Source organism: Temnothorax americanus, unplaced genomic scaffold (assembly GCF_048541705.1).
Source record: "Temnothorax americanus isolate GAGA-0224 unplaced genomic scaffold, ASM4854170v1 Scaffold15, whole genome shotgun sequence".
Classification (NCBI taxonomy): domain Eukaryota; kingdom Metazoa; phylum Arthropoda; class Insecta; order Hymenoptera; family Formicidae; genus Temnothorax; species Temnothorax americanus.
Window position 1 is genome coordinate 170,499 of NW_027509286.1, and position 24,692 is coordinate 195,190.

At 41.5% G+C, this 24,692-nt stretch overlaps 8 protein-coding genes across 12 annotated transcripts; 3 read left to right on the top strand and 5 right to left on the bottom strand.

Moving 5' to 3' along the window:
- The first annotated feature begins 491 nt into the window (after positions 1–491).
- LOC143895082 (meiotic nuclear division protein 1 homolog) lies at positions 492–4,154 on the top strand. Its single transcript, XM_077401900.1, has 5 exons — positions 492–886; positions 2,817–3,059; positions 3,165–3,270; positions 3,344–3,490; positions 3,957–4,154. Exons 2-5 carry the CDS (start codon positions 2,833–2,835, stop codon positions 4,089–4,091), a joined length of 615 nt encoding a protein of 204 aa, XP_077258026.1. The 5' UTR covers positions 492–886; positions 2,817–2,832; the 3' UTR covers positions 4,092–4,154.
- Positions 1,688–2,518, bottom strand: LOC143895083 (zinc finger HIT domain-containing protein 1). The gene is made up of 2 exons (XM_077401901.1): positions 2,380–2,518; positions 1,688–2,297 (listed from the first exon to the last, which is right to left on the bottom strand). The coding sequence occupies exons 1-2, from the start codon at positions 2,516–2,518 to the stop codon at positions 1,972–1,974; spliced, it is 465 nt and encodes a 154-aa protein (XP_077258027.1). The 3' UTR covers positions 1,688–1,971.
- Tfb5 (transcription factor B5) lies at positions 2,490–4,375 on the bottom strand. The gene is made up of 2 exons (XM_077401909.1): positions 4,166–4,375; positions 2,490–2,766 (listed from the first exon to the last, which is right to left on the bottom strand). The coding sequence occupies exons 1-2, from the start codon at positions 4,198–4,200 to the stop codon at positions 2,580–2,582; spliced, it is 222 nt and encodes a 73-aa protein (XP_077258035.1). The 5' UTR covers positions 4,201–4,375; the 3' UTR covers positions 2,490–2,579.
- Positions 4,376–4,521: 146 nt separating this feature from the next.
- Positions 4,522–5,644, top strand: Pdcd-5 (programmed cell death 5). The gene is made up of 4 exons (XM_077401903.1): positions 4,522–4,844; positions 5,021–5,129; positions 5,195–5,358; positions 5,439–5,644. Exons 1-4 carry the CDS (start codon positions 4,779–4,781, stop codon positions 5,487–5,489), a joined length of 390 nt encoding a protein of 129 aa, XP_077258029.1. The 5' UTR covers positions 4,522–4,778; the 3' UTR covers positions 5,490–5,644.
- Positions 5,645–5,904: 260 nt separating this feature from the next.
- On the bottom strand, positions 5,905–9,080 carry Tmx3 (Thioredoxin-related transmembrane protein 3). 2 transcript variants are annotated; one of them, XM_077401864.1, is made up of 10 exons: positions 8,848–9,080; positions 8,391–8,439; positions 8,281–8,320; positions 8,033–8,196; positions 7,769–7,952; positions 7,534–7,678; positions 7,213–7,462; positions 6,948–7,140; positions 6,654–6,846; positions 5,905–6,573 (listed from the first exon to the last, which is right to left on the bottom strand). In XM_077401864.1, exons 1-10 carry the CDS (start codon positions 8,888–8,890, stop codon positions 6,539–6,541), a joined length of 1,296 nt encoding a protein of 431 aa, XP_077257990.1. In that variant the 5' UTR covers positions 8,891–9,080; the 3' UTR covers positions 5,905–6,538. The 2 variants fall into 2 exon arrangements, with proteins under 2 accessions (XP_077257990.1, XP_077257991.1); XM_077401865.1 differs by having other exon boundaries at positions 7,213–7,453; positions 8,848–9,079.
- A 265-nt stretch (positions 9,081–9,345) lies between these two features.
- Atg2 (Autophagy-related 2) lies at positions 9,346–19,755 on the bottom strand. 2 transcript variants are annotated; one of them, XM_077401834.1, is made up of 16 exons: positions 19,241–19,738; positions 18,014–18,326; positions 17,610–17,920; positions 17,337–17,519; positions 16,762–16,986; positions 16,224–16,696; positions 15,838–16,140; positions 15,542–15,659; positions 15,331–15,431; positions 14,738–15,244; positions 14,373–14,651; positions 12,568–14,292; positions 11,704–12,468; positions 11,351–11,625; positions 10,902–11,203; positions 9,346–10,320 (listed from the first exon to the last, which is right to left on the bottom strand). In XM_077401834.1, exons 1-16 carry the CDS (start codon positions 19,409–19,411, stop codon positions 10,084–10,086), a joined length of 6,288 nt encoding a protein of 2,095 aa, XP_077257960.1. In that variant the 5' UTR covers positions 19,412–19,738; the 3' UTR covers positions 9,346–10,083. The 2 variants fall into 2 exon arrangements, with proteins under 2 accessions (XP_077257960.1, XP_077257961.1); XM_077401835.1 differs by lacking the exons at positions 9,346–10,320; positions 10,902–11,203; positions 11,351–11,625 and having other exon boundaries at positions 11,730–11,980; positions 12,213–12,468; positions 19,241–19,755.
- On the top strand, positions 19,199–23,267 carry LOC143895080 (transmembrane protein 179). Of its 2 annotated transcripts, none has more exons than XM_077401896.1 (3): positions 19,199–19,336; positions 20,519–20,971; positions 21,571–23,267. In XM_077401896.1, exons 2-3 carry the CDS (start codon positions 20,862–20,864, stop codon positions 22,124–22,126), a joined length of 666 nt encoding a protein of 221 aa, XP_077258022.1. In that variant the 5' UTR covers positions 19,199–19,336; positions 20,519–20,861; the 3' UTR covers positions 22,127–23,267. The 2 variants fall into 2 exon arrangements, with proteins under 2 accessions (XP_077258022.1, XP_077258023.1); XM_077401897.1 differs by lacking the exon at positions 19,199–19,336 and adding an exon at positions 20,131–20,268.
- Positions 22,550–24,677, bottom strand: LOC143895077 (uncharacterized). 2 transcript variants are annotated; one of them, XM_077401886.1, is made up of 4 exons: positions 24,488–24,677; positions 23,967–24,106; positions 23,446–23,892; positions 22,550–23,321 (listed from the first exon to the last, which is right to left on the bottom strand). In XM_077401886.1, the coding sequence occupies exons 1-4, from the start codon at positions 24,618–24,620 to the stop codon at positions 23,304–23,306; spliced, it is 738 nt and encodes a 245-aa protein (XP_077258012.1). In that variant the 5' UTR covers positions 24,621–24,677; the 3' UTR covers positions 22,550–23,303. The 2 variants fall into 2 exon arrangements, with proteins under 2 accessions (XP_077258012.1, XP_077258013.1); XM_077401887.1 differs by lacking the exon at positions 24,488–24,677 and adding an exon at positions 24,186–24,320.
- Between the last annotated feature and the right edge of the window lie 15 nt (positions 24,678–24,692).

A 24,692-nucleotide genomic window follows, 5' to 3' on the forward strand; every position in this document is an offset into this window, starting at 1 on the left:
GTACAAGTTATTCTTATATTATATTTTTAACGTTATGTACACGCGAGAGATATATCCAGGTAGAACAGAGAATCACAATAAAATTAAAATAACGTTAAAATGATGATAAAATGACCAAAATTTATTTTGCCGTTATTTTACCGTCATTTTCACATCATTCTGATTACTATTGTGATTTTTTATTCTACCTGGATATATTAGAACTTATAATTTTAGCAATCACACATAAGAGATGTGTGTGTGTGTGTTTGTGTGTGTGTGTGGTTGTGTGTGTGTGTGTGTGTGTGTGTGTGTGTGTGTGTGTGTGTGTGTGTGTGTGTGTGTGTGTGTGTGTGTGTGTGTGTGTGTGTGTGTGTGTGTGTGTGTGTGTGTGTGTGTGTGTGTGTGTGTGTGTGTGTGTGTGTGTGTGTGTGTGTGTGTGTGTGTGTGTGTGTGTGTGTGTGTGTGTGTGTGTGTGTGTGTGTGTGCGTGTGTGCGGTCATAAATATATATAATAAATATATTGACTGCGCGTGTGTGTGTTACAATCGTGTGCTATATGTTTTAAAAAGACAACGGTATATTTTCCTTTGAATAAGAAACTTTTTTACTTTAAGTTTTTATGTTATTTTTTATAAAATAAAAGCTGTGCGCGAGTGTATGTATTATACTCTGCAGACATTTTGGAAAAAGAAAGAGCAAAGAGCAAAGAGTGGATCGAGTGTAGGAAGTGTAGTTAGAATGGTTCGAGAATTAACGTAAACAGATCAGTTATGAGGTTGTTGAATCTTTCATATGATAGTACACGTGAATTATTTTATGTCGAATTGCAGCGTTATATCGTAAATTTTGGAAATAAAGTCAACTGTATATAAAGCTTGAGTTGTTTTAACAGTTGGATTAATAGGTAAGTTGTCGAAATTTTTGTGCTAAAACCTGATAGTCGAATCTGTCAAATACAAATTTTATCAGCAGAACATTGGCCGAAATATAACAGTAGATATCAGCGATAAATGGATATTTAAATTCTCTCACATCAGTCAACCTTGAAAAAGAATATAATTACCAAGAATATATTGATTTCATTTCATTTTGTGTCAAAACAAATATTTGAAAAGTGAAAGTTGTCGTTTGGCACTTTTAAAACAAGTAATTGAGCAGAAATTATTGTTAATTACGTAATTATGTTATAATTGCATACTAGATTCCATATTTCACGTGCTATTTCGATCACAACGCATGCTCCTTTGTGCTATTTCGATTATTTCCGTCGGTATAACAGATTTCCTAACCTTCAAGAACTTAAGGAGCAAAACAAAAAATAAAAAAAAAAACCGTTTGATTATTTTTTTTCCTCTTTAATATGCGAGCAATAACTTTTATTTTTTAAATCTTTTTACACGAAATATATATATATGATATCGAACAGCATAAATTATTGATTTATGAATTTAAGCGTTAAAGCAGATCGTTGGGGAAACTACAATTTAGAACCACTTCGACCAAGCTCCGATTAACTTGATCGTTGATTAAGTCCATTAAAAATGACCAATCGCATTTGCTCATTAAGCAGATTGGCAAATACAACTGGTCATTTCCAGTGGACTAATTAAGGATTAAGTTATCGGAGTTTGGTCGAAGTGGCCCTCAGTATATCATTAGAGCATATCGTTAAAATTTCGCTTACCGAGTGTTTTACCCCATCATGTAGTTTTTTTTCCATGTATTTTATTATCAAAACGTAATACATTGCGACAGTTAAATTTCTTCTTTTGGCAAAAATCAAATTGGCTAAGATATTATTAAAGAGGGAAGAAAGTGAAGAAAATTAATTTCAAATATAAGTTAAAAATACATTAAGTTACGCGTAACAATGACACAAAAAGTAACGTATTTACTAAATATTAATCTTCCATTGTGTGTGTGAGAAAAGAATAGATTTCGAGGTACTTTTGCATTGATATCCATTAAAACTGAATAAAATAAAAGTTCTTAAACCGTCCACTTCATGCATCTCGTATCGAGATGAGTACCTAGGCACTTGACACAGCAATATCTGGCGCCGCATGGTATACACGTATAATTACTAAGAAAACCACACGCCGCGCAGAAATGTCTCTCGGGTAAACGGGACGGCGGCGCCTGAGCGCAGGCGTAGTTCGGCGGATTAGGATTCATATTGAGATCTTCCTCGACGAGCTGAGCAAAAGTTTTGCGAAAACGTTGCTTGTAATATTCTGCGGAGCGAGTCTTCTTTTTTCTACCGCCGCTTCTGTTGTCCAGCGTCTCTTGAAATTTCGGCACTTTCTTGCTCATCACTGAAACGAGGAAAAAAAAAAGTAATTATCTAGTACGGGATGTTTAAAGCAGAAGATGCCTTTATACAATAAAGCTACATACCTAAGTCGGCATGTGGATCGTCGTGAAAATTGTCTTGCTCCAATGCCTCCAATGCCTTCTTCTGTCTACGTTTACGCGCAGCATCGTCAAGGATCCTCTTTTGGCACGCGTCCTTTATTCTGCCGGATTCTCGAGCCATTTTTCAAGTTTACAATATTATGTCTCAAAAAAAAAAAGCCAATTTCTCGTTCTCTTCCTTTTTATATACCCTTTTCTGCCAGCGGGAATGATATCTGATCCATCAAATCATCTACCTTCGCTTGCAAAGTTTCCAATATGTCGGCGGATATGAATAGATGTCTCTCGTCCAGATCTTGAATTATGAACTTTCTCCCTAGCGCAGACGTTTCGTCCAAGTGTAGGAGAAACTGTTTCATAGCCGCGTCACTAGATACATACGAATTTTTATTTCAACATTTAACACATCTTCATTACAGGATACGCATAGATATCATGTCCAAGAGAAAAGGAGTGTCTCTCGACGAGAAACGCATGAGAATGCTGCAAATATTCTATGACAAGAAAGAATTCTTCACGCTGAAGGAACTCGAAAAGATCGCGCCGAAGGAAAAGAACATCGTGGCACAAGCTGTCAAAGATGTATTACAGGGTTTAGTGGACGATGGTTTGGTACGGTCTGAGAAAATTGGTACTTCCATATATTTCTGGAGATTTCCAGGGTAAGGTTGCGGGAAAATTGAATAGTTACGTAGCCAAATGTAGCAAAAAAAAAAAAAGAAAAAATAAATAAACAAATAAAATACTTAAGAAATAATATTCTACAGAGAAAATATTACCGCAACAGAGCGCAGAATAGCCGAGACGAACAAAAAGCTAGTAGAGACAGAATTTAAGCTTGAGAAGCTGAGAAAAGAGATAGGGAAGGAGAAGGTAAATATAAAAATCAACGTTTAATTTATTGAATTTAAATTCCATTCTTGCCCATCTAAAATATGTCGTATAGGAGCTAAAGAACGATACGGAAGAGAAGAGAAAACTGCTGGAGGAGGTGGAACAGCTGAGGAAGGAGGAACGGGAGATAAAGAAACAAATTGCTAAATTCAGCGACGTCGATCCGGAAGTAATTGCAGAAATGGATGAAAAAGCACAGGTATAATCAAAATAAAATAAATCTGAATAACGAATTATAAAGTAACATAGATAAATATGCAGAATTACAAAAAAGAAACAGCCTCCTTTTCTCGATTTGATGAAATTTAATATTTCGTGCATCGTGGCTCCAATATATTCACCGCCAGTACTGAAAATCTATAGCGTATGCGACGTAAACTATAGATTTTCAGTACTGACGGTGGATATTAGAACGCAGCCTATATCAGGTACATTTTACCGAGCATAATATATCTCCTAACCTTTTTTTTCTTTCCAATGTCTTACAGTTCTTTTTGTATGTCATTGAGAGATACTTCTGATTAATGTTTTTAACATTTTTATATTTTGCCTATCAAAGTATGCACGATACGTAATATTACATTTCAATGAAATCAATGTTAGCGTTAGCGTTCTCTACGCTTGTTGCCCTTTTGTCGTACAATAATGTTTAATATTCGTTTCAGAAATACAAAGATGTGGCCAATATATGGACGGACAATGTTTTCGCTATACAGAGCTGGTGCAAGAATAAATTCAGCGTGTCGGAGCAGGATCTTAATAAAATGTTTAACATTCCTGAGGACTTGGACTACAAATGAATGAATCTGATTGTTAGCTCGTGCAAAAATTTGTTGTTAATATATGATATTTTTCTATAAACAGATAGACGTACCATTCGACCAGAATGCCCTTCGTCACATTTACCATGTCTCGCGATTATCTTCTTCTCAAATTAACCGGTGTCGGGTTTACCGGTCTCTCTTTGCGAACCTATTGATCTCGCGTGTTTTTCGCGACATTTGTCATAAATTTGTCACGAATGTATCGCGTGGTATCGACTATCGACGCAGACACCGATGACACCCCAACACCGAGCGGGAGCGGTACAAAACGAAGAAAATTTGATGCAAGAATGCCAACAATACTACGCCACGCGCCAGTGATCCCTATAGCCACGGTCACGGCACATGGCCACAGTTCGCCATTTTATTGTGGAGTGATATGGCCGAACTTGGAAATTCGGGCCGGACTCACTTATTTGACGAAGTTAGCGATCTAGTAGTGTATAGACATCTGTGACTGTACGAGGGAGAGAGAAATTCGCGGAGTCTGTTTGGGTTAAGATTCAGCTGTTATGACTTTGGTGAACATACACGGGAGTGTTCGGTGAAAATAGAGAAAGATCGAGCTTGATTTATATTTAGTTAGCTTTACACATATCAGCATTTAGAATTCAGTGAAATATCGAAAAAGGTCTGAAAAGACAAAAAAACGAAAACATAAAAATGTCGGACCCAGAACTTGAAGCGTTACGACAGCAACGTCTGGCTCAATTGCAAGCTCAATATAAGGTAAATACGACGAAACTTTACGCAATTTTTTAATGATTATTTTAATCTTCTTTCGGATGGCTAAAATACATGAGCCACATAATTCTACGGTACCTATTTTTAAAAGATTACGTGTAACATTAGCAGAAGCAAAACTTCGTACTCTGCATAAGTTTCATAAAATAAATGTTACTTAGGGTAACAATGCCAATGATAAACAAGCGATGGAAGAGAAAATGCAACAAATGGAAGAGATGAAGCACGTTATATTGACACAAGTGTTGGATCAGTCAGCTAGAGCAAGATGTAAGTTGTATCTGATTATTGATGTAAGTGCGGTATTAACAGCATTTATAATATTGTACGGATAGTAAATACACTTCGCCTCGGAAAGCCTGAGAAGGGCAAAATGGTGGAAGAAATGCTTTTAAGCATGGCACAACGCGGACAGCTACCTGGCAAACTTGGAGAGAAAGAATTAATCGACTTACTCGAAAGTGTGAACCAACAGACGCAAAAGAGGACGACGGTCAAAGTTAATATAATTTTGTAATACAATCGTGCATTTGACAAACGTGTGGTAGAGAGTAACAAGATCAAAATTTAATATTTCAGTTTGATAGAAGAAGAGCGGCAATGGATTTCGACGATGATACGGACTTGTAGCAATTGTACAAATTCAAGATCGTTTAAATTAGACATTGCTCGTGGTTCACATTTGCAGTGTGTTACAATATCCATTACTTTTTGCTTAGTTATGTTATTTTTATGCTGTATTGAAATAAAAGAAAAAAAAACTACTAATGCCAATGGAGCAAACACTCACGTTGCAATTAAATATTGTATATATCCGTAGCGGTAACCTAAATGAAACAGGTTCCTGAAACGGATCGTCAGGATCGATACTCTCCTTCGCTCATAATCTTCCATTTTTTCAATCAACCTCTTATAAAACAAAACTATACGTCGGATCAGAGTTGAGGTTGAGATCGAATTCGGGACCCACAGAGTGGTCCCGACCACTCTCATGAGTTATAGAGCTACGCGTCGCTTCTCTGTAATAGTAATAATAATAATAATATATCTGGAGAAATATTTACTTTTAGATCTCTTTTTTTATACATATAAATACATTCAGCAAACGCACAATTATTTTTCATCCTAAAACAAAAATCACAATCACACTTGCAATCTACGCAGTACAATGAACAACGGTTCCGCGCAACTTGCACAATGCTAAATATTATCATTATTTTATCCGTACATATACAAAAGCCAATGTTTAGTTTGACGTTCAACACGATTTTACAAACTGTGTGAACAATCGTGTTTAATATACAAATTTTTGATATATATTACATTCTCTTTTTTTTTTGTTAAAGCTGTGTTAAAAGACAAATTTTTTCCGAGTGTGTACGTACTTGCTTAACTCGGTAGTCGGTAGGTCGTATTGTCTCGAGGGATACACATAATTTTTTTTATATATACAACGCGTAAAAAATCAGCATCGCGCGTACGAAGTGGATCAAAAATGAAATATACGGAATGTCGAAAATATACAATATGAATTATTGTATAAAAATTCTTGCAATCTTAAAACTGCTTTGGCAAATTTTTGTTAAGAACATATAGATGCAATCACAAGCATTTATATACACTATACATAATGAAAAATGTGTCTCGGAATACTATATATCTATTAATAGCAATTATTCTTAATCATTTTTCATATGATACGCCCCAGTATTCTCTGAAAGAAATATAAGATGGCCATGTATACGATTATTCTTATGTAAAAATGAGTTTCGAGAGTGAAATAAAAAGAATTACCATCCTCGTCGTCGTTCGCGTCCAATAAATCTGGACAACAAATGCCGTAACATATCAACGACAGAAATCCAAACGGCAATCCGAGCAGTACCATCATCAAAATAGGATTGCCCTTCCACATTGAAGTCAGATTAGTTTTCATTTCGAACCATTTTCTATAACTGCGTACTAGCCAACTGTTCCCACCGTATCTCTGAAAATGTATAAATTCTTATTACGTTTAACGTATTCTTTTAGTAGAGCGAATAATTGGAAAATAAAAAAGATGCGAAAGAATTGTGTTAAACGCTGCACCGGAGCACTCTCGTTGCGAATCTGCTCTAGGAACAATTCTATCACGTATGGAGTCAGCTTTTCCGTTTCATCGTCAGGAATATGATGGTGATCGGTAGTTGTGTTTATCACAAGCAAGCTCGGTATAGGTAGCGTCGTCATCGCTATGCCGTTGACTAGATTGGGACTGCCTATCCAACCGAACTGAAAATGACTGAATAGTTGGACGACGATTTAATTTCAACTCTTCCATCAAAATGCTGTCTGACAAACGTAAACAACGTACTCGTGATACTTATTTCGTTTATTCTTGATCACAGATTCAACCATATCTTTGAATTCCAGCATATCAGGCGCGACTTCTTCCAGTTGATTTTCCTCCACTACTGCTAAAACGAGATTCTTATTTGTTAAGAACAATTGATTTATGTTTCCTCTCGTTACTTTCGGGAACGTTGGAAAACGTTCCGCGTTCACCCACTTGTAAAGCGTCTCGTTTACTTGTTCCACGTCGCTCAAGTTGTGTCCTACAATTCCTATATTGAATTAACATTGACACGGCGACGCGGCTAATAATAATTGTCCCTTTTTCTTTCGATCGACTCACCGGTGAAATTGTAATGCAAATTTTCCTTATATACGAATAATGCCGGAACATTATCTACCGGCGCGTGCTTGTTCACGACGCTCGGATGAGATTGATAGAAAAATGCATGCGCTTGAAATACATTCGCAGTCTTATGATAGAGTTCCTGCATTTCATTAAACGCAGATACGTGAATTACAATTTCGAGCTGTCTTCATATAATATATATGTTACGAAATTGCGAAAAGAGTTTTACCCATAAGAATCCAGATCTCTCGCCTACGTATAAGAAATAGAGATCGCGTTCCTTCTTTATGGCGTCGAAACTCTGCGTTTTCGTTATTTCCTGTACGGGAGGACCGCTTAATCTCAAAGCGAATTTTACTATCTCCTCTCTGGTGCGATCGCCTTCGTATACATATTTCTGATTACCCTTTAAACTGCGAGAAGAACCAAAAAACGTTATCGTACCGTCGGTATTGCACGGTGCAGCCGTAGTGCCGAGGACTCTTCAACTTACAATAGAATAGTGGGAAATCCTTTAATTTTGAACGCACTCGTTATACTGGTAAATCTAGTGCAGTCCACTCGTCCCACTCGTACGGACGTTGCGTGCAAGTTTTGAGCGACGTGAGACCAGATCGGTTCCAATCTTTTGCAGTGCGCGCACCATGGTGCATACATCTGTAGGAAAAAAAAAAAAAGAAACGAAAATAGTTGTACCTCCTAAATGACGTAATGACGTTTTTACGAGAGCATTAAGCTTACCATGACTAGCCACTGGCCATCTTGGTGCGCGTCCAGAAATCTGCAGAGAAATACATATTGAGTAACACGTCGAGAGATAATTGGAGCAGTGGAGCAGTAAGATCTCTTACCTATCGCTCAGCTCGAGTACGCGCGACCCTGCCGTATGCGTCAGAACCGCTGAAAAAAAAAAACTAAAATGTAATTAAACGATAAAGGAGCTCGAGTAAGAGATATATAACTCTTTCGCTGGGATCGCATGACGGTGTGTCGTGTTGTTCCGGATCAAATTGAGAAACTTATTGGATTTTATCATGAAAAAACATGTGCAATAGTTCATCATTTTACTATAGATAAAAAAAACGTATCGCAAGCTCCGAGATGCGCAAACAAATTAAATCAAATTAAATTTCAAACTCTATAATATAATTCGCCGATATAATTCGATTATACTTGCGAGTACGGGAGACTCATGGTAATCGAATCAAACGATTATCAAGCGAATCGTCCGTTATCTATCAGCCGATAGGCGAAATTACGACGCGTAAAAGCGACCGGGCCGCAGCGAGGAGAAGCGGTTCCGCTTACCGTAGAGAAGCGCGACGAAAGAGACCCGCGTCAGGGAAACCATTCCGTTCGTCGAATCGAGACGTCGGAGAACGAAGATCGGGCTCCTTCATCTGATCGCGCGGCAATAATCGCTGAAGCTCGCTACGCCTCGCCGTCCCTTTAACTCGTCACGCGGAACGATCGGGTGCGGGTGCACGCCGCGTCCATCTTCCCGTCTCCCGACCCCGACTGTCGCGCGCGAGTCGCGCGACGCGGCTCCGTCGCACCCATCGTTAAAATTCCGCTACCGATCAGCCGTTCCCCCTTTTACCCACCACCTCTCTCGCACTTTCCGCTTTTTTAAAATAGGACGAGGATACATAACTCGAGCCTTGCGAAAAGAAGGAAGAGGAAGGTGCAAATAAAGGGAAAAAATGACTCCCTCTAATTTCAGTCATTATAACTAAACGATATAAATTATAGATAAATTATTATGTGTTGTAGTACAAATTGTATAGGGTAAAACGCGATGCGACGTTCTCTCGTTATTGTGTATAATTTTATTAATAAAAATCTTGTAATACACATATCATTGGTATAAAACATTTTACATGATTTTCAAAACAAAAAATATATGTATAGAGAAGGAATATAGAAGCCGAGTGTAATATATTCCTTCGCGATAGAGCGTAGCTATCTCGGTAGCTATCTTCGCATTCCATAGGTGTAACAAGTATTTTGTACATTTGTAACGAAATTAGCGGCAACGCTTAACTAAGTGATTTATCATTAGATGAGACGCGTCTGTCAGACGCGTCGCGCACTCTTCGTATAATGTACAAAAAGAATCAATTGAACTGATCCGACTACGTCCAACATAGCACTCATAATTAGGACCCAACGGCGACTTCTCTCTCTCTCTCGTTTCTTGTCGACGATCCACATATGTCTAGGTCTGTCGTTTTCCTCGCGCTCGTTGCCGATCCTTCGAGGCCTGATCGCGCACAGATCGAGCGATAATAATTTCGCACGGATCTCGTGAGAATAATTGCTATAATCACAATGTCGCCAAACGTGACGCGAACGTATGGCACTCTTATTCTACTTAGCATTCTCTTTCCGTACGTGTATGCGTCGTGAATATGTTACGATAAAAAGTTGCCCGGCCTGACCGGCGGCCGCGATCGAAAAACATTTGTTTGAGCGAAATTGACCGATGATCTTTCTTCGATAACGACTTAGTAAATTTTCCCATTCCGTGGCCAACACACGGGATTAACACGCATCGGAATCTTGCCGCCACTTTTGTACCGCCTCTCGGCGCGCATCGGGTACTAACGATGATCGCATACCACCCAATACATTGCTGGTCGCTTCGGTGGCCAGAATAATTGGTTTCACGACTGTCGGTGGAATTTGTCGCAGTACACCACCGACCGCACCGACCGTGCCCTTGTGCTCGTGTTCTTCACTAGCCACGCGAACCAGTTGAGTCGCAGTCTCGCCTAAGCCCTGAATAAATATTACAGATATGAGATTAGGGGATTTCTTTTAATTATTATTTAATTAATATAATTAAAGATTAGGATTTCTTTTTTCCCTAGAAACAGAGAGGAGGCAAGAGGCAGCGAGCAAGAGAAAATAAAGAAAATAGAGAGCCTGTGGAGGATAAGAAGTTTAGAACAAATTCGAAAAAAATTGATTGATGATCCGGTAACAGCAGCAGCTATAACCGTTGTAACCCTAAAGAAAACTGCATAAAGATAAATAATACGAGTTAAAATTATTTATTATTTTTTTCAACCATTATATTAAAGATATAAAACAAAAATATTTTACTTGATATAATATATCTCTTATTACTTACAAGGGAACCTCGCGAACCCGAAAATTCTGATTTTGACGAAACTTTACTTTACACATGCCAAGGGTGGTTTCACTCCTTAGAACCGTTTTCGGGCCGCGACTAAAAATTTCTAAATTCGTCTATTTAACCCGTCCGCGTAGTTTCATCAAAATCAGAGAATTTTCGAGTTTTCGAGGTTTCCTTATTTAGTATGTAATATAATTTGTCATGTATTTGTCGTATTCACCTCTTTGACTAACGTGTAAGCATTAGCCACCCCCTCTCGAATATCCAGTGGCTGATTATATCGTTTTCGACGACCCTTCTGTCCCCTAATCTTGCATCTCACACTGGGGCCGGGACTAACTATGTCGTACGCAGTCTCGGCCGTGGTCTGTAATGCCTGCACGATCCTACACGTCAATTCTAACGCAGCCATTGCGGTACACGTTGTAAAACTATTTGCTCCGCGTTGTAACCCACGGACAATTCTCCCGTCTCTCTGATACTGTTCGATTGGTAACCAAAATAGATCACGTATCCCTTGAACTACAACAATGCGATCAAATATCTTAGTTAGGAAAGGAAAACTGTGACTCCCAAAACTAGCGTGCAAAAGATGTACGGTGCGATAAATACTCGTAAAAATAACAATAGTTATTTAATTTACGAGCGCGAATCAAATCATGTACTCACACAGCTGTACTACGGAGTACATCGGTCCCACGCCACCGAGTAAACTTGGGAGTTGATTCTTCTTGATATCCTGCAACCATTCCGAAACTAGATACGTGAAAAGTTTGTCATAACCCAACAATCCGTGCCTGTACGACAATCTCTTCAGTCTTAATTCGGAACAATTCAGTTCCGCCAAGCCCATTAGCAGGCCCGCCAACGGTCCATGAGTGAAATCCACGCGTTTCCCATGATAATCCAGTCTGATGAGAACTTCGGGGCCGAATACAATGTTTCTAAAGACAATTTTAAATCGTTAGTACTCAACGTTGCAATTTCCATTCAATGAAATAATAAAAATTTCAATCACGCACCTAAAGTATATCGGTTGACTATCATCGTGGACCTGGTGGACAGTCTTTGTTTTAGTCTTGCTCTCCCTGAACGTCAGCTCGTCTTCCAAGAGTATCAAGAGATTCTGATCAATGATATTATTCTGCGACGTATTCATCATCGTGTCATTCGTCGACGCATCGTCATTCACGCTCATAATGGGCGGATGATGCGTGGGTGTTCCTTGTTTCGATACGGGGGTGGATTGCGAGCTATTAGGTGTGCCAGAGCTTTCTTGGCTTCGCTTCGATCCACCGCCTAGTTCGTTAAAAAATTGTATTAAGAACAGTAGGCTATCTTGGTCTATGTTCAGTCGCAGTGGCAGTAGACTAAGTTTCAAACAACATTCTTGGGCACTTAATCTGGGATCCGGCCTTACGTGAACTGCCTTCACGGTAAACATAATAGAGTGAGACTGCCTTGGCCTCGCTTCGCTGCTGTATTGATAAAGGAATTTGTTTATGTGCGAGGACGCCAGTCTATCTCTTACTTCAATCTCGTGCACCAGTAGCACCTGCCTGGACGCTTCCCGAGTGTTCTCCGGATAGACCTCGTGCTGGAAGCGAACCTTGCTCAATTGCAGTTCCATTAGCACGTCGTGCCGTCGACCCGGGCCACTTAGCGTGTGCCAATCGATCAACGATTCGTTGCTTCTCGTTGCACGCGGTGAATTTGGCACGCTGCCGAAGTGCACCTCGTTCGGACTAGACTTGTTGAAACCTACCGCACCTATAGCCGATCTACTTCTATTTGATAGAAAAGAAAAAGATAGAATATAATCTCTATACTCTCTTATATATAAAGTTGTTTTAATATAATTTAACTTTAAACTTTAGACCTCGTACCTTCCATGCGTCGTATTACTGCGAACGTTGTCATTGATGGTCACGTGCTTTGCAGACTGCGGTTGAGAACCATCGAAATCATTGCCACCGTACATATGCCATATCAATGTCATCTCGCAGAGGGTGTATTTCAATACAGGTGCAGGATAGTTCGGTGGAGTCTGCAATAGATCGGTTTTGCCGACCGGCACGGAAAAGTGATTGTCCACTATTCTTAATGGTTCTTGGCACAGCGACCGAACCTCAGGTACTCCATAGCGCGGTATTATTCCTGTACCAGCTTCCTCTCCCAAGATACAAAATTCATCGTCGTCGTCGTCATCTTCTACACCGCGCGCGATCGTTTTACCGCATTCTTGCGAATTCTTTTGCGTCTCTGCCTCTCGCGTAGCGGCACAGGAATCATCGGGAAAGAAAAATTCAACCCGATTTTCTGTCATTGGTATCTTCTCACTTTCGTTGCCACTCCGAGTTGTCGTTCCCTTCGCAGTCTCCTCCAATGCATCCTCCATTAAAGTATAGACTCGCTCAACTTGACTCCTGCTAAGAGTGTTAATGCTCTCGACGCCCAGAAGATTTTCCTCGTATCTCGTAGACGTTGGTGGCACAGTGGGAATACTCTCGGTGCTGCTGCTGTTCACCACGCTCGTCGGCTGTTGCAAATCGCCGTCATTGGCGATGTAAGTCAGTAGTTGCATGAGAGCGCGACCCGAGTCCGAGCATGTGCGTACGTGCAACACATTGTTGCTCGCCCGAAGATCGACTCGCGGCACACCGCCGTACATTCTCTCGTTCAGGCGTAGCGACAACTCGAACAGGCCGAAATTCATCACGCACGCGTAATTCCGTTTTAGATCCACCGACTTATCGCGCAGCTTGTCCGATATGAAGAGCGCGACATCCTCCGCGATAAAACGCAACGTTGACGTATTAGTCTGCGCCGTAATGTTGCTCGACACGCTGAAATTACCGAGGGTCACGACAGACCTTAGCGGCAGATGAAGCGGTCTATAGTCGATCGCGCAATCCCACAAGTGCAGATGCAGCTCGGTCAGAACACCCGGCGGTGAATAACCGGCGACAGGATGATCCGCTACATCCAGGCAATCCATCAATTCTGTGAACCACGAAGTAGCGGCGGAACACATTCGGTGCCTTAACGTAGCATTGCTTATACCTATCGCAACCCGGAAAGTCTTTATACGATGCGTCTGATGGGCCGCTTGTATCCTCACCGCGACTGTCACCATGTCCTTGTCGTTAGGATTCGCTGTTATATCGCTACCGGATCCGCTGCGATATATCGTTCTCTCGCAATATCGTGGCCTAACGCTGTTGATACATCTCAACGGCGGTGTCCGCGACGGGCTTGTCGTCAAACCGCAGTGATCCAGCGATACGCTCCTCATCATAGCGCAAGCGTAGCTCAGATTGGCATTCCCCTTGTATGCCGTCACGGAAAATATCGTAGCATCCTCTAGTCGTACGATCAATTCTCCTTGTTGCCCGGGTATAACGTTGCGCATAGAATCGCGCACGGGAGTGTACATAGACAGAAGACCCTGATTGATGCTCAGAGTCATTGCCAACTTGCTCTGTGCTTTCTTCGATGACATTCTTTGTGCCTCTTTGTGACTCTTCTCGTTCGTTGTAGAATGGAATATACCTCCTTCGTCCGAGTCGGAGTCGGAATTATACTGGATCCCACTTTTGCACATGCTGAATCTGTAAATGATACAGATTTATTAGTCTCAGAATTCTACGAAACTCTCTACAAACTTCTTCTAAATATTTTAAGGTACTACTTAGGATAAGTGGATTCCTGTAAGAGAGTAGACGCCAGGTCGAGGCCAATGTGATTTTCCAGGTGAGCGGTATATTTGGGCCTGGGCGCCGACGGCTCCCATAGGAACAAATCGGTGTTGAATCGATTGTAGAGCTGTTCATAAATGCGTTTAGACGGTATCTGGACGGAAGCACAAGGTAAATTGATTTCCAGTTGTAGTCTAGAACCGTGTATGCCTTCTTCGATAAATTCCAACATTTCTTGTCGATTTCCAGGTATAATTAGTTCTTCACCGTCGCTATTGGAATGTGTTAAACAATTTTTTTTTTAATTATAAATCAATAAAAATTCCTTTGAGATCATTTGAAAAAGCGTGTCGCTGACCTTTGTTCGTTTTTCTGACCGTGCTCGTGAGATTTCGAGTGGAGCGTGTCGGATTCGCGCATGATTCGTCTAGAGGTAAACGGGGAAGGCGCGTGTTTCGGAGTTTTCTCCAAGGTATCGTCTAAAATCCGTTTATCGTTCTCCACTTCTTCTTCTTCTTCCGAACTATCCTCCAATGGAGCACCGAGACGTTCTGGATACACAATGACCACTACTCTCGCCCAACCAAGATCATCGTTGACTTGCTGATACGTCGCAGTATCGTTCTTCTCGTCAGCTGTAGCTAAACCGATTTCGATTGGCGCATCGCCCTCGGTTTCTACGTACAACAACGATAGCCGCCGACATTGCAGTTCGTGCCTGGCTAGATAATGAGATCGGCTATCCATAGTGGAGTGAACTTGTGCATCTGTCATCTGTACTATCACATAGTCGGATCTCACAGATCTTTTCCACCACGGCGCACGACTCATATCGTGTAGCGGTCTTAAATCTGGTACAGGAAATCTATATAAAAAATAATATACATTATATACAAATCAGAATTACATATGTATGTACGTAACAAAATATTATTTTGTTTGACGCAGTACCTCAGTTTGATCGTACATGACGACGAAGAGATTTTGACGTCTACTCTAGAATCTGGCAGCGTTGCACTGTCCACAGCTTGATCAAATAATGTCTGTTGATTCTGAAAGATATATCATGGCTTTTAATATTCTATCAATTGAAATAGGGCTATGGAAAAATGTCACAAATATTAAAAGAAAAAATCTCTACAGGTTTGTCAATTACACTTACAGCATCTCTAGTATTCATTACAGGATTGCAAGTACATATTGGCTGCGGATTAAGAATAGCAGATATTCTATCTACGATAGTAATGTCCACTTCGCCTCTGCAGGGTTCCATTTGAATGCTGGAAAGTGAAAATAGCATTAAAATATTAACAACGTTAATTTGTAATTTATTATGAATTGACAAAATTGATCAATACTATTTTATTAATTTCAAATAATCCATGAGCAAAAGAATATATGTATAGAAATATTCAAATTATTATTGTTACATCGTTCAATTTAAAGATAAATATTTACTCAAACTCTGTGCGCGGATGTGCAAATTTCGTCACGTGAGTACGTCGAACAGCCTTTTGGGTATATTTAAATCTCATCCTAAAATCAGTTTTGTTGGAAAACCCAATATTAGTTGCGTTCTCTTTCGCGAACGCTAATAGCTCGACAAATTCCACCGCTGGTGTTCCATACGAGCTAGGGTTGTTGGAGTCAACCAAACATTCTACAACTTCCAAACTAGCTAAAGTCAAGCTTCCCGACATCGCGGAGTATCGATCAGTCGTCTTTTCACTGCCCTCGACCACTAACGGCGCAGCCAGTAATCTATAATCAATCGGGACTTTTATTCAACGGTCTAGAACAATCGACCAATACTGATATACTAATATACATTTATACCAATATACCTAATATGACTAAGTCGACAAGCCTCTGTAAGTGATTTTGACGCCGTATCAAAATCTTTACTTCCATAGCCGCCCATAGCAAACGTTCCTAATTGCCTGAAAAATTCTTTCGCCGCGTTTCTCATCTGTCTTACACCGCTAGAAGTTAGACCGAGTCGTTCCACGCATGGCGTTAGTATATCTTCGTGCAACAGAATTAGAGCAACGGAAGACACCCTTACGTGAAACTGGGTAGTCTCAGCGGACGCGTCGTTGTCTACGTTACGTCTGTGTCTATCGCGTCTCGGCAAATTCGTTGCCGAACTTTTCGAACTAACGCTGCTGGTCGATATGCTGCCCTCCATACTGATATCGTTGCTCGCGATCGAATCACACATCGACGAAGATCCCGGCAATTTCATTGGTAGGAATTCATCCTCGTTGTCAGATTCGTCCACAGATCCAGTAGACCATCCTTGAGTATATCGTAAATCCTAAATAATAAATAAAATATCTTTACATTACAGAAATGTATCGAAGCATTAATAAATTTCCGTACCGTGGTCTTCAAATCTTGCATAGGATGCGTTTGATGGATAAGCTCGCGTTCTATACGATTGAAATCACCGCTAGCCATAGGTTTTTCCACATATCTTCTCGGAACAACATTACTAACGTCTTCTAGATCCGGAGATGCTAGGCCACGCACTAATTCTAATAAGACACGAAGCTGCCTAGGACTCAGGAACAAAGTAAGGGCTCCCAGAGTAATTTCCAGTTCTACCTAAAATTTATATCATTTTTTCATTTAGAAAGAAAATAAATACCTGAATTATAGGAAGAAAAGATATACGTTATTTTAGGTATAAATATACCGCGGTGAAAGCGCGTGCCCCTACCAAAGATGGCACCGCGCTAATCAACCGCGTTTTCTCGCGAGCGCTCGACCGCACCGACCAACATTCATCGCCCCGATCGACGGTCCCACCGACGATCTCATCGGACTCTCATACTCCACACATCCAACCATATACTCCTCTCCATCGTCCACGATCGACATCGACATACGTACCCCCAAAATACATTGTTTCCTTAACGGAAAGACTAGAATTAATTCATAAAAGTTCATCTCACCTTTGGTCCCGATATTCCTTCGCCTTGTTTCATTTTTAATCTCACTTCTTGTCTACCCGCTAGCTTAGCAAACACGATGGGATTTGATTCGTTCGAGTCGTCAACGGCATTTCCTTCCGAAGGAGTACGCACAACGCTCCGCGTAGGAGACATTTGTGCGGAGATAAACAGACCGTCCGAGTTCTGTCGTTACAGAAAGAAAAGAGGCAACGCGCGCGAAAATTATTTCCTTTCCATCGTCATATCGGTCGAAACCCAGATGTTTACGCTTACCTTAGAATCGGGAGTAGAGCACGCGCTAGCCAACATACTTCTAGAAAACGTTCTCGCGCGCGAGGGAAATTCGTCGGTATGAAAAGTCACTCCCTCCATGTAAAATCGCTTAGTGGAGAACGCCGAAACGACGTAACCCTTCGCACATTCGTCGGGATCCAGAGACGTATTACTGGGATCCAATCCAGCCTCGTCGGAATATTCAAGATTTCGTATCCACACTTCGATCGCTACTCCCGTGGAAGAATTCAACGGTACGTGTTCCAAACGTATCGCGGTATCGATAAATCTCACTTTGACCCGAGACAAGACTGAAATATGCGCAAAACGATATGGAATTCGGTTCTTTTTTTGGATTTAAAAGTAAAGGCTTACAACACGTAAACTGATCGTAAGTGTCTTACTTGAATCTATAGTCCGCGCAAACAGTTCCACAGCCTCTAAGGGCTGAGCATTTCCCACATTGGCCGCGTCTCGTTGCAGACACTCCTGAGCGAGTTGCATACTGGACGTCATCGAGCTCCACATAGACTCGAACATCGACGTTCCAGTTTCGATTCTTTGTCGCGGTTGTACCGTGAGTCTGAGACCCTTGACTTCCACGTAACTCGCTTGACTGAGTAACGCCGACCACGGTATACCGATAGATATCTCCATTATAAAACCGTCGACGAATTCCAGCGGGAGATGTTGTCGCTCCCCCATCTCGTTGAGCGCCTGTCAGCGATTTTAACGTTTGTTATTTTCTTTTTTTACAAAAGTATTTCTCGATTCGCAGCGCTGTATAATTTAAAAGAACAGCCATCGCGTAGAATGCAAGTAAGAAAAATCGGCGCTCCCATTCCCCGAGTAAAGAATCGTTCGATCGCATTGGGAAATATCGGAAGAAATAAATGGAGTCTCCGTATAAATTAACATTTATCAACATTCAAAATGCCGCGGCATTTACCGATGACTCGCATTATACGACACTGCGTTACAATTAATACGCGCACAGGTCGTAACCAACCGCGTTCAACGATTTATTACGCTCGCTACAATCAGGTATCTATCGACGAGAAAAGAAGTGTACGCGTGTGAAAATTTTCGCAATAAAAAGATTGGATAAGATGAAAAAACGTGAGAGTATTTATTAAAAATATAATAGAAGAATATATAGAAATCAAATTAATAAATGTATTAAAATTCGACGCGTGATATTTATTAATCTTTTTTATTAGTCATGTATACTACGCACACGCACGCAGAGTTTACGTCGTTGTTTTCTGGATTAACCATTATAAACCAATCTGTTCTCATTTTCCGTCATATTTTACGTATTATTCGCGTCGTATTATTCACCGTTGCGAAATATATTTAAAAAAAATCGCGATTAATCGTCCCATGATTAAACACGCGACGCGTTTGCAGGGGATTTAAATATTAAATCGCGATCAGCTGTTCGAGTTGTAACTCGAACGCGAGATATTCGCAGCGCGACGTAAATACACGCACGTATTGGTATCGTCGCGTATCGGTGTCGCGCGTGACGGGAATGTGCCGAGGAAGGAAGCCGTGCGCGCGAACAGCGTCGGAAAGAGAGAGAGAGAGAGAGAGAGACAAAGGAAAGCAAAGCACGTCGTACGTCGTACCTGCGCGTCGAGGCTGACGTTGACGACCCGTCCCGTGCCATTGTACAGATCGACGGTCAACTGATCCAGCGTGAGCTCCTCGGAGAACTGGCCGAGGTAACGCTGCAGCAGGTACCTGCACGCCCGCTTCTTGATGTCCGCCGACCATCCGAACCAGGACATCTTGCTCATCTCGCTCCCGCGATCGCCGGAGCGCGCGCGATCCTCCACTCCTCTACGCCTCTACTCTATCCCGAATCCCGAGTTCCCGAGTTCCCGAGGAGCGTTCCGGCGTGTCGCGTCTCGCGTCCGTAACGGGGTATCATCTCGTCGCGCCAGGCACGTTGTCGCGAGGCATACCCCACGTCCACCTCCAACGTCCCCCGTGTTTTCAGCTTCAGCAGCGTGGCGCGAGGTCCGCGCGAGCGCGAGTGCCGCGAGTGAATCTCGATCGCATACCCCCGACACGCGCACCGCCCGCGTCCATGACGCTCGCGGGCGCAATACGACGATGCCGCGATACGCCTGTCCGAGATCCGGTCTCCGAGTCTCCGCGCCCGCGGCCCCGCGGTCGATCGAGGCCAGTCGAGGGCGTCGAGGCTTGATCCGTGCTAGAGATCTGAAGATTCTGAGATCGCGCCTCGGGCCTCGGGCCTCGATGTTTCCGTCGCACACCAGGCGTCGCGATGTTACTCCCCCCGAGAATGCTTGCGCCTTGCGCCTTGCGCCTTGCTTGCTCCTCCTCTTCCTTCTTCCTTCCTTTCGTTCGTGCTCGTTCGTTCTTATTTGATAGCGGTCCTCCTCCTTCTCCTATGAGAACGTAGCGTATATCGTACACCACGCATACTTACCAGACGGAAAATGCATCAAGTTGCGGGTTGCAGGCGTTGCAGCTAGTTCACTGACATATATATACAGTGAGCTAGTTGCAGCGCGATTTTTCCCGACCTCCGAGCTCCGAGCTCCGAACGCACGCGTCGCGGCGTCGCGTGACCGTTGGGTGAAAAATTCAACATTCAATATTACTCCTTCGCTCCACCTGCGTCGAGGTGCTCGCGCACGTCTAATTATGCCGATGGTTCATTTTTTATTTTTTTTTCTACACTGGGGTGTTTAAATAACCCCAAGAGCCTGTTCTCACGTTAATAATAATAATAATAACAACAATAATCTTTATTAACAGGAAAATATAGCCTTTAAAACGTAAAGAGATCAAGTTTGCCTTCGAGATTTGTTTGCTCAATTAAAAATCACATAAATTTTATTTTACGTATAGCTATATATATCATATATGCGTAGGTACGATTAGAAGCGGCTGCTGGTGCTTGCTCTACCGCGCATGCCTCAGCCGTGCCCTGTGCATCGACGTTCGTCGCTGACGTCGCGCCCGGTCGCGCCGTCGCGCCGTGACCGCGGCGGAGGAGATCCTGGAGATCAGCGGAGATTCTGCGTTGACTGCGCTCACGTCCACGGTTCACGGATTATTTCGACGAGTCGCGAGTCGCGAGTACGCTGCGCTCTCTCGCCACGCCGACTCGAGAGATCTGTCGACGAGGCAGACGGGATCCATGGATTTCGGCTTTGATTCGCAATCGTGAGATAGTCTCGTTCGATCGTCCCGTACGCAAGACCCCCAGAGGTAATGGCACTGTCGAATATCTTGCTGCTCAGCCAAATAGCGGGCTACGTCGTAGCCCTTATCCTGTCGCTCTGCATCGTCGTGCCTATGAGCCTGCATCGGGATGAGTTTAGGTAAGGTCCCAGGATTGGGAAAGAAGTTACCTTTTTTTTAAGTCACTTTTTCAAAGTTACTCGTTACCGATTTAAAAAAATAACCCGGCCCCATTATCGTTTATTAATTTTGAAAAGTAAACTCGTTACCGTTGTCGCGTCACTATTTTCGTTACTTTATTTAATTTAAACGAAAAACTCTCTAATTTAACCAAGTCCAACCGTACGTCTGTTCGCCGAAGATGAGTTAAAGATAGAAAGTTGCGATTTTAATGGTTTTTATTAAATAAACTTATTAAATTTTACTAAAATTCTTTATTAACTTTCGGTAGGTGCACCGATCGTAGATCAGCTTTATTAAATCCTAGCTAGCCACGCTTGTTTTCGAATCCTTACGTCGCCGTATTCCAGTCCACGAGACTGCTTTGTCGCGTCGTCATTTTCATTCTGATTAATATTTTCAAGCTTGTACCGTAGACGAATCGGTAATACGGACTTTGAATAAGACGCGTTTGTGACGATATCGGATCGAGAAACTGAACTTATTGAAAACTAGAAAATTATGTTGATATGTGAAAATACCACTGCGAAGCTTATTTTGTGTTTCCTTCATTTTCCAGGGGACACTGTCTTTTGTTTTCGACCGGTGTCTGGCGGGAGTCGGATGGCCAGATTGTGGCAAACTGGGCGTCGCAGGCGTACTGCGATTACGCGATATTCGTAGGTCTGATCCTCCTCGTAACGTCGTCGATACAGATCTACCGGTTGTCCCTGTTCGTCTATCGTAGCGAGGACAGCTCGTTTCTCTCTGCGTTTGTGGACGTTGCGACTTCCGTCGTTCTCACCACCGTCACCTTGATCGCGGCGATTATCGTAACTTTAGGTTTCGCGACGTGGTGCCGATGTATGACCAAGAGGTTCCCGTCGTGCGAACTAGCGGCTGGAAATGATATCGACAAGGCTGACGGTATCGACACGTCGGGTTTCCATATCGAACTTGGCGCCGCCCAATTTGGCATTTGGAGTAGCCTGTCAATTTGGGTCGGTTTGTCGGTTTTCGCTGTCTTGAAACTGTTGAGGTACCATCAGTTGGAGAATATGAAAGTTTCCATGTACAGAGAAAGGCAAAGATTAATAGAAGCTACCACGAGCGATCAGCAGCGGGAGCCGAGTTAAAAGTTTTGATAGCCTAACGTTTCGTTTCTCGGGTAAGTTTGACGATAACGCGTGCGTGATACGTTGCGCTCATTTGTAAAGACGAACGAGATATATAAATTCTCAAACAACATATATATTTGCGTCAATAGTTGCGTTATATACGAAATTTTTCGTTACCTTCGAAACGCGCGCAGAGTCACCGCGAGCGTTATATCGATGTAACGCGTACCGTTGTGTGTTCGGAGCCAATCGATTTCACAAAAATAGTGGCGATCTTTTTATCGAGAGATCGACGTACCGTAAAATATTTTTAGAACGTCACGAATGTATTACGGTTCTCGTTTACGATCGAAGAAAAGTTCTTCGAAAGCCTCGGCACACGCATATATCGTTATTTAATCGGATTTTTCTAGGTTTAGGTATATAAGACTTGTATAAAGATCGCGTTAACAATGTATATATTGCGATATAGTCGATATATTTCCGAGTATAATAAACAGATATAAGTATAAATATAGGAATATGATGAGTAAATTAAGTAATGGAAGTTAATAATCGCATCTTTTATATTTTCCCGATTCTATTATATATAGGTATGTACATACATACATACGCGTATGCACAGCGAGAATTTTTTGTTATATTTTACCGTTAAATTCACTACAAACTTGGGACAACTTGGCAACCGAGGAATTTTCGAAATATACAAAAGACATTTTGCGAACAACGCGCGACGCGATAAAAATTACCAAGCAGATTATTTTTGAAAAATTATTGAAATTTCCTAGATATATTTTAGTAAACGTAATCAAACGTGTTTTAAATTTTGATGTAATAGATATTAATATTTTTTATCACGGTAGATATTAATCGGAATAACTCACATAAAATTCTTCGCGCTACGTATTGTTCCACAACTACCGTGATTTTGAGGGTAAATTCTAAAGAAAATTCTCCGTGTATACACGCTATATATATATATATATATGTATGTAATTTATAATAGGTCCCAGATTATAAAAATTAAGAATATAAATGAAAGATATTTGTTGTACGACGCTTACGTTTTGTTATTCGATGCTCTTTAAGTATATCTATTATAAAGTGCGAGTATAATTTTGTATATAAATTACAATACAAAATACGTATATCGAAGTTATCCTGATGCAGCCCGACGTTCTTTTTCTTTATTATTCTAATCTCTTTTTTTAACCTGGAAAATTGAGCGTATATAACATTATTGCGATGTATCTCGGACGTTGAATCATATAAAATGTACGTAAGGTATGGAAATAGAGCATGCGGCAAACTGGATCGAGATACTTGTTGGTTCATACTTTTTTGCACTCTCCGAGTGTGCTTCTACGGCTGCCTGGCGGACACTTTCTTGGGGGAACGTCAATTATAATGAAAGGTGCGATGGCTGTTTGTACGCATTCCAATTGAAAGTTAGTTTCGTTTACACCTATTACCCCATCGGGCGCACACGGACCGCCTATTGTTCTAAGAGGATAGCATGTACCGTTATACGGCACCACGCCATCTTCCAAGCAAGGATTCTCCACGCAACGAGGAACCGCCTCGTCCTCGGGAAGAACGACGTAATTTTTTGGCGGACAAGGACCTTGTCTATAGGCTTCGTGGCAGGAATTGTTCAACGGAAAGTACAAGAATCGAGATCTACAATCGCACACCCAGGAATCCTTCGCACCGTCTCCCGGGTAGAGAAGCATGTCTTTCGGGCAACTATCCGGTATCGATACGGGTAGACGTTCCGTTATCATCTGCAAGGATGATTACGTAAGAACAGAAAAATTAGCTTCTCGTGTATAATATCTTATATTAATATTTATATTACCGTGGAGTTGCCACCGCTGACGTGGGAAGTTTCCTCGTCGGTTGGAAATGATAAATCCTGACCCCGTATCGCACAGTTGTATGCGAAAAACGTAAAACCGATGTACAAATACTTCATCCTCGCTATTGGAGATCGAGCCGCTGAGAAAGTTATATATTTATAAACGCGCGGTGCAGATGGAGAAAAAATAGGAAAGACTTTTTAATATGTAATTGATACCGAGTATAAAGGTGTCAATTAAAGCTAGGATGTGATATGAACGAATATATCACTGGTAACTGTTTAGATAATGACAAGATAGTATAAACGTTAAACATTTCCATCTGCTTCTCCGAGCACTTTCAATGGCAAACTAAAAGAGAGAAAAAAACAGCGAGATATATATATATATATATATATATATATATACACGCTCTAAAGAAACCGCCCATTATAATCTGAATAGTCATTAGTGATATAATTATGCACTACACTCTGGATTTAATTGATACTTTTAATGTTAAGATGAATGTTTTCCTTACAGTTCTCAACAATACGCTGTCCTTTTCTGATAAAGAGAGAAAAGATAGGAATATCGCACACGTGTCGATAACTAATAACCGAGAACTTCTGAACTTGAGGGAGATGTTCTCTCCAAGACTCTCTCGAATGCATACGCGCAATTACACTGAGCCGATGTAACGGTGACTATGATGTTTCAAGGCTAACCACTGTTGTCAAACAAAA

What these genes read in the sequence shown, in the direction of transcription:
- LOC143895080 (XM_077401896.1), top strand. Translation starts at nt 20,862, where the DNA reads ATGGCACTGTCGAATATCTTGCTGCTCAGCCAAATAGCGGGCTACGTC. An exon ending in CTGCATCGGGATGAGTTTAG is followed by an intron (nt 20,972 to 21,570) that starts GTAAGGTCCCAG and finishes TTCATTTTCCAG; the next exon opens with GGGACACTGTCTTTTGTTTT.
- Tfb5 (XM_077401909.1), bottom strand. Translation starts at nt 4,200, where the DNA reads ATGGTAAATGTGACGAAGGGCATTCTGGTCGAATG. An exon ending in AAGGGCATTCTGGTCGAATG is followed by an intron (nt 2,767 to 4,165) that starts GTACGTCTATCT and finishes GTATGTATCTAG; the next exon opens with TGACGCGGCTATGAAACAGT.
- LOC143895077 (XM_077401886.1), bottom strand. Translation starts at nt 24,620, where the DNA reads ATGCATTCGAGAGAGTCTTGGAGAGAACATCTCCCTCAAGTTCAGAAG. An exon ending in ACAGCGTATTGTTGAGAACT is followed by an intron (nt 24,107 to 24,487) that starts GTAAGGAAAACA and finishes TAACTTTCTCAG; the next exon opens with CGGCTCGATCTCCAATAGCG. An exon ending in TCAGCGGTGGCAACTCCACG is followed by an intron (nt 23,893 to 23,966) that starts GTAATATAAATA and finishes TCATCCTTGCAG; the next exon opens with ATGATAACGGAACGTCTACC.
- Atg2 (XM_077401834.1), bottom strand. Translation starts at nt 19,411, where the DNA reads ATGAGCAAGATGTCCTGGTTCGGATGGTCGGCGGACATCAAGAAGCGG. An exon ending in TGCAAGATTTGAAGACCACG is followed by an intron (nt 16,697 to 16,761) that starts GTACGGAAATTT and finishes TTTATTATTTAG; the next exon opens with GATTTACGATATACTCAAGG. An exon ending in AGTAATACGACGCATGGAAG is followed by an intron (nt 12,469 to 12,567) that starts GTACGAGGTCTA and finishes TCTATCAAATAG; the next exon opens with AAGTAGATCGGCTATAGGTG.
- Tmx3 (XM_077401864.1), bottom strand. Translation starts at nt 8,890, where the DNA reads ATGGTTTCCCTGACGCGGGTCTCTTTCGTCGCGCTTCTCTACG. An exon ending in TTTCGTCGCGCTTCTCTACG is followed by an intron (nt 8,440 to 8,847) that starts GTAAGCGGAACC and finishes TTTTTTTTTCAG; the next exon opens with CGGTTCTGACGCATACGGCA. An exon ending in GGATTTCCCACTATTCTATT is followed by an intron (nt 7,953 to 8,032) that starts GTAAGTTGAAGA and finishes TTCTTCTCGCAG; the next exon opens with TTTAAAGGGTAATCAGAAAT.
- LOC143895083 (XM_077401901.1), bottom strand. Translation starts at nt 2,518, where the DNA reads ATGGCTCGAGAATCCGGCAGAATAAAGGACGCGTGCCAAAAGAGGATC. An exon ending in CGATCCACATGCCGACTTAG is followed by an intron (nt 2,298 to 2,379) that starts GTATGTAGCTTT and finishes TCCTCGTTTCAG; the next exon opens with TGATGAGCAAGAAAGTGCCG.
- Pdcd-5 (XM_077401903.1), top strand. Translation starts at nt 4,779, where the DNA reads ATGTCGGACCCAGAACTTGAAGCGTTACGACAGCAACGTCTGGCTCAA. An exon ending in TCAGTCAGCTAGAGCAAGAT is followed by an intron (nt 5,130 to 5,194) that starts GTAAGTTGTATC and finishes TTGTACGGATAG; the next exon opens with TAAATACACTTCGCCTCGGA. An exon ending in AAAAGAGGACGACGGTCAAA is followed by an intron (nt 5,359 to 5,438) that starts GTTAATATAATT and finishes TTAATATTTCAG; the next exon opens with TTTGATAGAAGAAGAGCGGC.
- LOC143895082 (XM_077401900.1), top strand. Translation starts at nt 2,833, where the DNA reads ATGTCCAAGAGAAAAGGAGTGTCTCTCGACGAGAAACGCATGAGAATG. An exon ending in AAGAGATAGGGAAGGAGAAG is followed by an intron (nt 3,271 to 3,343) that starts GTAAATATAAAA and finishes TATGTCGTATAG; the next exon opens with GAGCTAAAGAACGATACGGA. An exon ending in AAATGGATGAAAAAGCACAG is followed by an intron (nt 3,491 to 3,956) that starts GTATAATCAAAA and finishes TATTCGTTTCAG; the next exon opens with AAATACAAAGATGTGGCCAA.